General features: G+C 41.5%; 1 protein-coding gene across 1 annotated transcript; it reads left to right on the top strand.

Annotated features, from left to right (window-relative positions):
* Positions 1–3320: 3320 nt before the first annotated feature.
* Positions 3321–8533, top strand: LOC108625436 (arrestin domain-containing protein 17). Its single transcript, XM_018025487.2, has 9 exons — positions 3321–3684; positions 3757–3856; positions 3935–4050; positions 4913–5032; positions 5112–5326; positions 5596–5769; positions 6165–6338; positions 6711–6960; positions 7908–8533. Exons 2-9 carry the CDS (start codon positions 3798–3800, stop codon positions 8063–8065), a joined length of 1266 nt encoding a protein of 421 aa, XP_017880976.1. The 5' UTR covers positions 3321–3684; positions 3757–3797; the 3' UTR covers positions 8066–8533.
* The last annotated feature ends 5986 nt before the right edge of the window (positions 8534–14519 follow it).

Consider the following 14519-nt stretch of genomic DNA (forward strand, 5'->3'; position numbering starts at 1 on the left):
ATGGTAGTCGACGAATTAACAAGACGGGCCGATTTCTGACGGACTCTGAAGTGACACTTAGTTGCAATTTCCAGGGAGATCGCTACTGCCGGCTGGTGCAACGCTTTATCTCCGTCTAACGAAGCTGCGGTCCGAGATTGCGGCACGTGGAACATCAGGAACTCGTTAGTGCGTGAAGCATCCAGGCATTCCGGAAACTAACTCCATTTACCAGTGGTACCGCGAACCCCGGCGCAGATAGAGGCCTCGCCGAATTAGGACGTTCGTAATTTACATTTCCAACGGGACGTATCGATCCGACCGTTTCGAATCGCGATCACTCAAAAATCCGCAAAACAAAACGATCGGAGATCGCAGAGAGGCGACAAAGATCGTAAATGCGATTCATCTTTGTTCGAATACGAATTGCCCGAGAGGAGCAGCCACGTCGCGATTATTACTGAAACGAGATGGAATCTGTTTCACGGGACATCGTCGGAAAAATTATGCGACGTTTCAGCGACGGAAGCGTACTCGAAGGAGTTGTCCGTGGAAGAGGTCGGGCGAGCAGCCACGGTAATTATTATCATTGGAATTTATGGCGACACCGGGATTACCCTCTCCCAGTGTCCAGCGTATGGAACTGCAAGAAACTATTATTACCCCCGCTCGTGTTTCTTGTTTCGCCGTTCCCCTATCCCGGAGGACCTCGTCCCGAGCGAGGGTCATAAATCAGCCTCGGTTACGTCCACCCGCGGACTCCGTGAACCGTTCTCGGCCAATAAAAAAAAGAAAAAGAAAGAACAGAAATCGAACGATACGAGTACACATGTAAGAAAACCGAAGTAGCAATCGCTCTCGATGAGCTTTCCAATCCATTACAGGCGGAAAATCATCTTGGGAACACGAACGCTTATCGAGTCGAACTTCGTCGCGGAAGAAACTCGCGGCTCGTTACCAGTCCATGAATTTTCACTTTTCTATAAACGCAGTTTACTCAGGACTCTATACATAATTTGCTCAGTTATTCTTTAATTATTAAAGTTTAATACGTGTTGAAAAAAGGAGTGCAAGAACTCTTGAATCGTGAGATGGAACGTTTGAAAGGGTTTACTAAATTTTGGAATGATGGTAGTCAGGATTATTGTTGTGTAAAAGAAGAATGGAAAGGGTATCTATACTAATATTTGCAGAGCGAACGAATAATTCTGTTTTAATCCGATTGAGATGAATATCCTAAGAGAAGTTCCAGGCCCCGAGTCACTTTGACCATCGCGTCGGCATTAATAATACGCGATAGGGGGCTTTACCTTTATACTGAAATATCTATTGCGACGAGTCTACGCATTATTAGCCGGGATTAACATCGGCTTTCTCTACAGCAGTAGCTTATAAGGGACATTGGAAAGGATTCGTTGAATACAAAGTGAATACATAACGAACGGCAACATCAAAGAGATTTTTGCCATCAGAGGAAAAAGCTGCGATACACCTCCCGCCGAGTACATATTAGGATGAATAAAAGATATCTATCGAAATACATTCTTCTTCAAAACTGGTCCCGATGAATTTCCCGTGGCCAGAAATCTACCTCTTTCAACCATACTAACTGTAAAACTCATATCTTCCCTTTCGATATCTTCATTTCATTTTTCATCTCCACGTTCTGATAATTAGACTACATACTCTCAAATCTTTCATATGCGTACGTACATCGTACGTGTAACGGACGTTATCATATTTTTTGCTGACGAAACTTTTCTATAATTAATCTAGTAATAATTATTTCTGATTCCTCTGCCTTGTAGTCCTTGGCAATCTATCCCAGAGATAAGCGGCGATCAATAACCGCGTATTATTGTGAAATTTCCTTGGTACACGTAAGACGGGGAGTGCGTGATTTACCCTCTTCGCGAAAGAACACGAGATCGCTAATTAAAATCGTTTATATCACCGAGGGGATATACCGGTCTAGCGTGTAATTAATTCACCGCGATATCTAGTTACCTCGATACACGCAGATACAAGCGCAGATACACGAACACACGGAAGAAAGAATGCGACGGAGTTATTGACTATTCGTGCGTAACGAGCTGAATTTATTCGACGGGGCTGGTTTCTTTTCCTTTTTATCTATCGGTAACCCGTACGCTTGGAACCGACGATGATACGAACATAAACCTGACGTTCAACCGTAATCAGTTTCGCATAACGGACGGCTGACAGGAGAAAAAGGTATCGTGCATAGAACACGGATTTACCAAAAGTAAATCGATGATTAAAGAACGAGGAAACTCGGCTCGCAATTAAGGTTGTATGAACCCTCATATAAAAACAGTGACAAAACATTGAAATTTTAACAGTTACTAGATATATAACACTGATAATAAAACACTGTACAAAATTTTATTTATAACCCGGCTGTTTAAGTTTCTGTTGGTCGTACAATTAATTATATTAAATACAATTAAACCTCCTCAATCGAGATTTCATATTTGAAACTAACATCACTGACGCTTTGCTTTGCATAAAAACCCACAGCCTGGTCATCTCCTATTTATACATATTAGAGCGGTTTCGATTTGAGAAGTTCATTAAGCGTTTCTACCGAAAGTTAACTCTGCTCCGAGATATCCGTGGAAGATTGCAAATGGAGTAGAGAAGAATGTGAGAACGCTAATAGAGATCTTTTAGCCGGTTTCGTGAACTTTGAACACGTCGTAGTTTAAATTTGCTGCATTGGGTATGCAGGTGCGCACGGACACTGCACACGTCCTTAACACCGAAAGCTATTTCAAAATTCCGCAGTCTCTTTGCGTATCCATTCTCCCGAAATCCTCGCCAGACTAATTGCTACAGGATACATTGAGAGAAAAAGAAGAAGGGATATTTTCTAAGCTCTCTCCTGAATAAAAAGAGAGAGCGTCGAGTATAAAAATAATCGGCGAATCATTTTCACGTCGAAGCGAGTGAAGGGGTTAAGGCCACGTCATAAATTCAGTACACGTAATCCTTAGCAACGGCCTTGAGCTCATCTTCACTTTTTCAAAGTGCACGTGTACCTACCGTATCTGCACGAGTGCGCTTCGTATAAAATTTCGAATGCCAGTCATCGATGATCAGGCTCTGTGGTATCAATTAAAAAGTCTGTTTTAGACAGACGCATCATTCGTCATTACGACGTATTCTTAGACCTGACCAAAAGGTCAAAGGTGGTAGCGATGCGACAGAATTTAAACATCGCGAGTCATTCGCCGGGATGATGCTCAATTGGTCGATACGGGTGCCCCCATTACTCGCGGCGTCCTTAATTCGGAGCTACGCTACTGCGACGTGCATCCAGCTACGCCTAGGCCTAGCCGAGAAGAGTAGGACTTCCGAGCGCGCCGAGAGCGGCGAAGGAGAGTCCTTCGATTATCCGGGCCAGAGGAAGCGAAAGAGCAAAGGTTATTTTCTGGTACGCGATAGAACGTCGCTGGGGTATTGGCGAACCGACTGACGCATGCGTCGCGTCGACGCTTCATGGGCTCGGTGAAATTTTGGAATCTTGTCAACAAAACAGCACCACTGCGTCTTCGAGTCATACACCGATTTCTGCTCCTTCGGTATCGGGTCGCGGCGGTGCTCTCATTCGACTAGTTCAGAAGATTCTTCATTGCTCCGGGAGTATTCGATTACGAACAGGGGATGGACGTTCTGTCAAAAGTGATTTTTCATATGGTGAACTTTCAATCGGAAGTGATCATAGAAAACCTGACGGAGAGTGATCTCTTGCAGAAGTAATCGAGAAGCTACCCGCAGGTATTGTGCGTATCGAAATGGAGATAGAAGCTGAATGCGAGACCGATCCTACGATCACTACGACGCTTGCTGAAAGGTACGACGTAAACCGACGTATCCCTGATCAATCCTTTCCAAAATATGTGTTTCTGTCCATCTGATTCGCTGCGATCAGCATTGGCTTCCAACGCATCGATATCACGTTGGATCACCCTCAAAAGGTCTATTACAGCGGACATCAGATCTCAGGGACCGTTCACTTACACGTGAACGAGCCAGTACACGTTTTAGGTAAGTCGATCAAAAACCATTCCTTTTTAACATTGTTACCAATAATGAAATATAATTAAAATTACAAGACGCGTGTTAAGTTTACAAATTTGCCTACATGCACATGATCGAACATGATTTTTGAAACGGATACATTCTCTGATGAAAGACCTGTCAGATTTTTGAATAGACACTTGGGACGATCTTAAGACTCGTGAACAGGAATGCACGTGGGAACGAGGAGCTGTTCGACTGACTCGTTGTAACGAGGCGACATAACTTTATTCTCGGGACGATGTTTACTCTTATTGTCGCTTCGCAATCAAAAAATGTCTCCTGTAGGTATCAGATTCGAACGCGTGCCAAACGTGTCATCGATCGTGTTGCATAACGGGCGACCCGGAGGCTCATACTACGCTGTTAAACGACGTACCGCGTGATTATGGTATTGCAGGAACGGATAAACTACGGAGATAGCTAGTTCTTCTCTACATATATGTTAAAGAGTGAACGTTCCAGCACGTTTAATGCTATTATACACTAGTGAAATATGGACATGTCTTATGCACGTGCCTGATAACTCTGCCCTTCTGATTCTCGTTAATCCTACTTCTCGCCTACCGACTCTCTCTCTCTAATTACATTTCAATCTATATGTTAGTTTCTCTCCGTCTGATGGATAGATACATAGAGTAATTAGTTGACACTGTAGGGTGCATTTAACTAGACAAAACTGACACATGTTCAAAAGTAATCGAAATTACCGAAGGAAAGCTTGTTAAAATTAGAATTGTCATCGAGGTCAAGGTTCACGACTCTACGGCTCTCGATTGAAATTTTGCTACGACCATCGGCGTAAGTTCCGCGTTATTTTTCAACGCAGGGATTAGATTTAAGTGCAAAGGAGAGGCTCAGGTGTATTTCACCGATCGATCGGCTGGCATCCGACGCAAGTTTTCGGCGTTCGAGAATTATCTCCACTCGGAAACGTTCCTGGCAGGCGGTGAGTACACGACTCGGCAATGACTGGTTACGCGCCAAGGGGTTTGGACGTTGATTTAACAGATTCTCGTCACGGTTAGATGGTAAAGAAAAGTGTATGATAACCGGCGGCGACTACCCGTTCAGCTTAACGCTTCCAGAGAACTTGCCTTGTAGCTTCGAGGGCCGATACGGACGAGTACGGTACTCGATTAGGGCATTGTTGGACGTAACGACCATTTATCGGTTTTCCACCAATATTATTCCATTCACGGTGGCTCCTATTCTTGACCTTAATCGAGATCCCCTCGCTCCCGTGAGTAGAAATCTGACAACCATTGATATTCCGTCGCCCAAATCGTCGAAACTGAAACTCGCACGACCTTGTGACTCATTTCCATCGTGCACTAATTAAATAAATGTTATAATCAACGTTCATACGACGTTTCATATAACGATTGATAAAGTAATTCGTTTTATATGTATAATTCTTCCCTATAGCAATTCGTATACTGATCGTAGAATGATGGAAATGGGTCGATGCAATGAAACACTTGCGCTAACACAAATGGATAATTATTCCAGTTGCCCATACACGTACAACAATCGAAGGTTTACATGGGTCAGGCGGAACCTTTGAATTTGTCCATGTCCCTGCCGGTTCATGGTTACGTACCTGGCCAAACCATACCGATCAAAATAGTCATGACCAACTCGTCCACGATCGCGGTTAAGAAACTCAGAATCGTTTTCAAAAAAGTAATCCTGTTTCTCTGTATGTAATCTAGCACGGCTTTACGTGAGCTTTTTCCAATTGCACGCTGAGCACTTTTCATTTGAACTTGATTTTTGACATGCATCATAGATCGTAGATAGTACTACTGCACTGGGAAGTGATTTTAGTTTCAATAAGTGTGAGTCAGTTAAAAGTACAAAAATATATTCAGATGTGTGAATCCATAGAAATCATTAGGATCAAATGTATATTTCTATAGAGCTTCGATGATTGAAAATAATATTCTTTTTACTGACTCAGCCTATATCTTAAGACGCAGCACCCCTTCACAACGCAAGAGTAAACGTTTCTGGATCACGACACATATTTCCTTTCTATTACATGTCTATCCTTCTAAATGTTGAATATATTTCCTTAGGTGGTGACTTATCACTCGTCGGAAAAGTCACGTAAGCACAAAGAAATCGTAGTAGAAGTAGATCAGCCGATTAATAATGACTCCGACACGTACGACGTCCCGTTTGACGTTCCTGCAGTACCACCCACAGGGATGATCCACTGCAACATCATCGACGTTCTGTACACACTCAAAGTGAGACTGTTACAACATCTCTAGCGAGGCGATCAAAGTCAAAACGGGAATCAATACGAGTTCCACATCACCGGAACAATCCTAATCCATATTAACTTTACCATCGATGGTTGCAAAAATAAATGAGAAATGTTTGATTCTACTAAAAAAATCAATAGTATTTCGAAAGAATCTTATGAACGATATAAAGGAATGTCAAATGACATGCACTTAGTTCTGTGATTTAAATCGTACTTGAAAATTTTTGCAACTATCGAATAAAAAAAGAGATGCTCATTAAAATTAATCAGATCCTCGAGTACACAGCTTGAATACGTCTTGGCCGATTGTGCCCGTGGCTAAAGTATATTTTCTCTTTTGATTCGTGAAAAGGTCGAGGCGTGCATAGACGTGAGCGAGTGGTACTACAGAATGTTTCAGAAGAACATGAAACTGCGAACAAACATAGTGGTAGGTACAGTGCCACTTCAAAATTACGAGTCCCCGCAAAAAACGGCCGACGCGGCGGCGGCGGAAGCTTTTTCATACGGGCCGGCGTGTATCGCGGGCTCCGAAGAATACAGCAACGAGGACGCGTGGAAAAACTCGGCGAAAATGAGAACTGCAGGACCGTGTTTGTCCTGTAAGTACCGCATCGAACGATGCACAATCGATCCACGTTAATTAGTAGTATTTGCGGGAACTAACAGTTTAGATTACTCCCCTGTTCGCGAATGCAAATATTAATACCCCGGGGAGTCAGCAACCTTCGCTGTTCGTCTCTTGCAATCAAAAGTTTCATCCGAACTCAAAGATCAACGAAGTCCGTTCCAAAAATATATCGATCATAGACCAACGATAAAATCTTTAATAATCCGTAAAGAATTTACTATTTTTTTGTTTACCATTCACACTGTACACCTTTTGATTACACAGTCTTATCGTTTTATTCCATACCTACGTGCCCTCGTTTACTATATACATTACAGAATAAACTCTTAACAAAAGAAACGGGAAACACATCTAAATTCTCTTACATTATATTTACGTACACTTTTATGTCTAGTCAACCCCTGGAGATCACTAGTTATATTCAGCTAAACAATCTTGTAATAAACTCTATAGTTGTGGGTTACCATTGCCAGTCTGCCCTTTCGCTAGTTTTTCAAATTCGAAATTATAAATAAATAACTTTTTATTCAGGTCTCTTAAAACTCTATTTCCTCCTCCCAATTACTTTTGCTCTCCATATTCTGTGTCCATTCCTTATATACCTCATCACTCAGTCGTTCCGTCGTATGTATGATAAAAGTTCTCCTCTTTTATATTCTACATTGTGACGTTCCCTTTCTGCTAAATCTCACCCCACATACTTACATTTCCACACCTCGACTTAACTCACTGTTCCTTGAAAACCCCCTCGACGCCTTTCTTACTCCGGTAGGTATGCCTACATCGGTAAAGAATTCTCTTTAATAAACATTTCAACGTTTGAACTAGAGTTGACTCGGGTGTTCCGATGAAGTCGTTTATTGACCGAGTACGTAGTTCTACTACTGGGAAAACTAAACTGAACGTTTCTTCCGACAGCGCCGCAGTACGAGAAAAGTCAAATATATCGATCCTCGAAACCGGACAGGGACGATCCCACGGGAGACGAAGGTGACAGCGACGGAGAGGTCAAGCCGTACTCGCCCATGTATCGCGTGTACAAGTTCGACTCGTCGAGGAGGAAGACACCGGCTTAGATACGAGCGCGAGCTCCACTACGCGTAATTAGAGGCCCTGCTTAATTATTCGTTGAAGGATTCGACGTTCGTTAGCGAAGTTCGCGACGGATGGAAAGACAAGAAAGCGACGTGAAGAATCGTAACTTTAAAGGAATTTGATACAATTCACGCAGGCGTGTATCTCGCCGATCGACCGGGTTACCTTCGATTCCTGCCTTTCGTCGGATTCCAATTTTTTTACGCGGAGGAAGGATCGTTAGAGCGAAAGAAGCACCGCGCGAGATATTGAAATCCGTTGGGACCAACCCGTGCAGCTAATTAAATTTCGTAATTACGCGAACAACTCGGGGAAAGTTATTCTATAATATAATATTTGTTCGGGCCGCGAAATCTCTGATGCCGAGGCGAAGTTCGCAAAGCGACTAACAACATACATTGTTTTAATGTTCAATAAAAATGTTCTTGCCGAGTTCTGCTCAAAACTTCCAACCTCTGATTTATTCTATCCTTGCTGTGTAATTAAGAATTATTCCTTTTTATTCTTAGTCCAGTTATCAATCGAATTTTTACACAACACATTTTAAATAGGAATTTCTCTTATCGTTTTAGCACTGCAATATGCAATTGATTATTCGTATTATAATGGAACGTACTTTTCCTTATCAGTGTATAAAATCCGCAATCTAGTTACCATAGCGTACGTTTACTCTTCATAAAGCATTCATTGGAATTAATTAAGAACCGATATTTATAATGAGAAAATAAAAATTTACAAAATCGTCAAACTGTACTTTTCTCTTTTCCTCTTTTTAAATATCGCGATGTCGTTTCAACGGTGTACAATTCACGCTGATCGTTAAGCGGCATAGCTTGCCGTTTCGTAATCTTCTCGACATATGTACGTATGTATGGGCGAACAATCTCGTTCACGTCGCATGCCTGAATTAATGACGTCGTTAATGCGCGATTCAACAATAACGCGCATCGATCGCCGCGGAAATGCAATTACAGTGAGTGGTGGTCGGGCCAGGTGGCAAGTAATCGGCGTCCGACTTCCGATGAACGGAAAACGCGATACGAAAGATCCCTCCGCCACTTCTCGCGAGGAAAATAAAAATTCCGATCGAACGTATCAATGGTATTCAAATACATTTCTAACATCACAACTCAGGAGCACGATTAATAATCACCAACGAAAACCTTTCGTGATAAAAAATAATATAGAAATCATTAACAGAAAAAAATGTGTATAATTTGACTAAATGTCGTAATTATGAGAATTGACAAAAAATTGTGATTACTCGACGAGTTTTGAGGTATTATATGATTTAAATGAACTGTAAGAGATTTGTTGTAATGGATATCACGTACTCGAAGCAATTGCATGGCAGTGAATACGAATCAGAGCATAGAACCCTCTCAGCTTCTTGATTTTGAGACCTGATAGTACCCGATGACGGAGGGAAACTACAAAGGGAAAGAGGGGCTTGAACTTTGAGCGGCTCTCGATATCGCAATGTTGGGTCTTTGATTACGAACACCAACTACCAAATATATCCCTCGTCTTTCTCCGTTCTACCCCGCATCTTCTTCTGTACCGGGCATGTATATCTACTTTGAAAGACCACATCATAGGTGGCCAGGTTGTCGGAGGTTCGGCTTAATCACGGGCTTCCAGCACACCGGGTTATCCTAATTTCGTAGTGATTAAACGTCGCTATCCTGCAATATCGACCGAACCACGTGAAATTTTCCGAAACTCGTTTTACCCAATATTCAATTTCATTCGACGTCTAATCAAAAGATATCCTGCAAACGATGCTACAAACTTTTCTTTTGTATTTCGATTTTACCATTGACACAAGAACTTCTATCATTTATAAACTGTGGATTTTTACGGAAAATAAACTATTCAGTGTCGGTTAAAAAGATGTGTTTTAAACAGAAATTTATCTCTTAAACGTTGTAATATTCATTTAGCGTTTGCCACCCTATACATTTTTATCCATTACATGCAGCATTCATTCTCTTTGTACATTTCTCATAAACGCATAAAATCTGCAGGCTAATCATTACTTTTAATTGAAACGATGAATTATACAAAACAGCTATTACGATTCAACGAACTGTAAGTGTAAGCGAAGGAAGAAACGAAAGCTCGCTGTATTATAGCGAGAAATCGATCTCTTAGCGTGGTCAGAACACGCCTCGGTGCATACACTCTTACGTCGCGTCGGTGCCACAGAGCCGGAGCGTGCACCTAATTAAAAGTTCGTACTACTTCTATGGAACCGAGCGCACGGCATTACCACTATCAACTGTCGCGCAAAAACGAGTTTCGGCAAAGAACCTTCGCCATCCCAAATTCCTCTCACCTAACTGAAAACATTTTCGAATTCCTTATCGAAATTAAATCGCCCGAACCACAGTTTTTAATTAATGAAAGTAATTAAAGAATCATGGAAATTCTATCTTTTACCAACTTATATTCTGTTGTGTGAAAGAACGAAAATGTTTCGTTTCCGATTGCATGTTCAGACCGAGAGACGTAACGAAACAATCGGAGGAGGAAACTATATAGGCTCGCGCTCTTTTCAAAGATTGAATGTAATACTTCATGAGGTAAGCAGCCGATGCATTCACCCCTGGCTCACTCTTCGCCCCGAGCCTGAAATCGGGTTTACAATACAACGAAGCCTTTCAAGGTAGCGTGCGGTGTTGGCACTTGCCGACCGAACGATAAACTTTCCTCTGAATTTCCTGTAGCCACCCTGCCAGGAGACGAGTTTACGTGGATTTGCTCCAATCAGAGTTTGGTACGTACACACGCTACACGTATAGTCACCAATGGAAACACCTACGATTATATTTTCCCTGGTACACTGCTCGATACCTAAATATATCGGCTTTTGTGTTTCACTCCCTTTTTCACAGCGTATATAAAATAAGTTCCGTGTCACGATGCGTTCCATATTTTTCGAACTACTCTCCTGAATTAGTCTACTTTAGAATTTGCAAGTCGTCAAGTCATACTCCGAGGAAGAATTGTTTTACGCCATTGCTCGAGCTAAACGTTGAAAACTTGGTGGTTATAAAAAATGTTCGCATCCCACCGACGACAAAAGGAAACGAATTTGTTCTTGGTTTCGAGCGAAACGAACTTCGCGAGACCCATCGAACCCCGGTACTTACCTAAATCTACTACAAAATTTCCCAACAAATTTGTCGAGCGACCCTCGAGCAGCCGGTGCTACCGTCGATCTCGCGTTCGCAATCGTCGAACTTTCCCTTGTCACGGAATTAAATCACGAATCGGTATGTGCGCGCGGTAGCCAGAACGGAAAGTTAGAAGACCGGAAAGAAATAGACGGCAGAGGGTAGATAGGTAGGTAGGACGGGAGGGAAGGGTAATGCCAGCTGCAAAAACTTGTACACCTTTGCTCGAGGGCTTTCCTTTGAATTTCAATGCCCGATCCGCGGAGAATCACAAACGCTCTAAGTACCGCGACCGTACGTTTCATTTTCCTCCGTCTCCACTGAATTTAAATCCTTCTTTCCCGTTTCTCGTTTTACGCTCGACTCTTTTGAAGACGCATGAAAACGATACGTCGTTGATAGAAACCAAGTTTGCGCGTGATTAAAATGTCTCTGCCAGACTCTTACGTAAATCAGTTTTCACCTTATTAACCGTTCTCTGTCTTCGAGAAAGAGGAGTCTATCGTTCCCTGCATTTATTCACTTTTCCGGTTACAGTTACAGATTCTTTGAGGGACAGAGACATTCGATATTCTTCGCTTCTCGACTGTGTTTAACGTTTATATCGACGGAAAGCCGTGATACCAGCTCAGGAAATGACGAATACTTTACATGGCACATAACTGACGTAATGACATATGTGACTCTTTAAAGACGTTTGGAAGTAACTAATCCCGGGAATCGATAAACGATGTTCCATAGAGAGAGGATCAAAATAATTTTCTCTTCATCACACGAGATTTCCGGGATAGACGGAAGTTTTATTCATAGAGTAATTGCGAATGTTATCATCGGCTTCGTTAAAGCCGTTATTGTGCCATGGCCTCCCATAGGTGGCTACATAAATCCGAGAGTTATTGAGCCGCGTAGTTAAGTACGGGTGGTTAAAACAATTAGCTTCCCTGGACGCGGGTGCACTAGCCCCGATGTAAACAACCCTCAGCAGTAATTCTGTTATCGGCGCTCGGCGAGCATTCATAGGCTTAACGGGGGCTTATTTCCCTTTCTCCCTTACCGTGTCCACTTACTCCTCTCTCTCTCTCTCTCTCTCCCCACCTTCCTCTTTTTGCCCCTGTTGATCTCTGTCAGACTACATTAAATTAGTAACCACTTTTACGTTAATCAAGGTGCATCAACTTGAACAGCATCCGTAATGAAGTCAACTTAATTCTCATTTCCTCTCGATTTAGTTAAATTTTGTACCACGCTAGATTCGTTTCGTTTCTTTAGGATTTGACGAAAATTGTAAACAATGCCTACAGAGTTCTAAATACAAGAATATTCGGGACGACTAATTGGCTATTGCATTCAAATGTAGAATAAAATAGAACGCTTTTAACTTTTATCGCTGGTCTTTCTATCTATGTACATTGGACAGCGTCAGACTGACGATAATGCGACGGTTTCAACGGATGCTCTCTGAGATTAGAGAAACAGAGCCTCGTTTATAAATACTATTGCCAGGGAATGTTCGATTCACTGAATTTATTTTACAATGAATCGGCTTTTATTATTTTATGTCGTTCTTTTTCATAGGATTTAATCATCGCAAAGATACCCACGAAAAAGAAAAGAGAATATATTAATTGTGCGCTACGTTCAATTATAACTTTAATAATTCATAACATATTTGAGAAAGTTCACGAGTAATATAGATATAAATTATATATAACGATAGACAAAGAATGAAAAACACATTTAGTCGAAACAGCATTTTTCTAAGAGTTACTAGCAGATGAATTTTCCAAAAGTTGACAAAGCCATTCAAAATACATGGATGAAAACCCCTGACTACGCGATTTCAGGAAACTTTCGCATTCTCATGGGTGCCCTTTCTCCCCCTGCCCACCTCTTTTCATTTGACGAGTGCGAAATACGTTCAGGAATCATCGATTCAACTTTTCATAGAAATATTACTCTGTAAACCTCGCTCTAAAACTTTTCCCTTCAATTTCATGAGATTCGTGATCCTCGTAAAGTTTCTATACTCTTACGTACAACGTTCGGTCTCATACGAATCAAATTACGAATTACGACTGAATATTCGGTTGGCAAAAGTTGTACTGTTAATATATTCTGAATACTAACGTAATATTACATCTGAACAATCTAATCTTATGCAAAAATATGCTTGCGACGTACGCAGGGCATGTATTTAGATCAGGTGTATATTACAGGTTATAATTATGTGAAAGGGTAAAATAATGACAAGAATGTACTTATACTACTTACGCTCTCGTCTGTCCAACGATTCCATCCCGTCGATGTTCATGCCGGCAGATCGTTTCCATCAACCGCGCCTCGATGTTGCTCGACGAGATCTTCACTTTTCCTACACTACACTTGTAACTTCGAAATGTGCCAGACGCAAATAACACTTCACAAGTTTGAAAGAAATATGATCTCAAGATCAAAATCTCTTAATTCAATCTTGTCGAACGCCAATGAGATCAAGCAAAATCGTGCCAGAACTCTCTCGCCTCTCCCTCGTCTCTCTTATTGAAATATGTTAATGAAACTTAAGAAATACTTACACAAATCGTTCGTGAACGTACCTCTAAAATTTCGTCCTAATCGGTAAATAAACAATCGGGATATATATAATTTTGTGGAGATAGCACGTTCGACACCATTTTCAAATTCTAATACTGGCTTACTCCGCGCAGCTAGCGGTGGCAGCACCTACTGGACTCGAGTCATGTGACTGTAAAGGCGCGCGCACAGACCGTGCCATGACATGTGTGCCATGGAAACACGTGGGACTCCTCGCGAAATCCAAGAGAGAAAATTGCAACTACCGGCTTCCAATCCACCCACCAATTTGGATAAAATTTAAGAGACACGCTTAAGAAGGATTTATTTAAGTGTCTATCAAGTTTCATTAAGATATTTCAACGGGCAAAGACGGGAGAGATCAGGAAAGTAACTAGTATAATTTCAAACTAATTGATGCAATAGATATAATTTTAGATATAATTTTCCAAACATATTGCAAAGCAGGAAAAATCATCATGTACCGCGTGAACATTCAGGAAATTGTTATTTCCCTGTCAGTGAAATGAGTCGTTTGTGTTATCCGGTGTTAAAATTGATTTGCTCCCTTGGCTCTCCACGGAAATTATCAATTATTATCTCATGAGTAAATCTTGGTTTTCTTCCACCATGAGGATTACCATTCTCGTACCCATCATTTCCCTTCTGTTTAGAACAATAAAAA

Source organism: Ceratina calcarata, unplaced genomic scaffold (assembly GCF_001652005.2).
Source record: "Ceratina calcarata isolate Rehan_Ccalc_2016 unplaced genomic scaffold, ASM165200v1 scaffold351.2, whole genome shotgun sequence".
Lineage (NCBI taxonomy): Eukaryota > Metazoa > Arthropoda > Insecta > Hymenoptera > Apidae > Ceratina > Ceratina calcarata.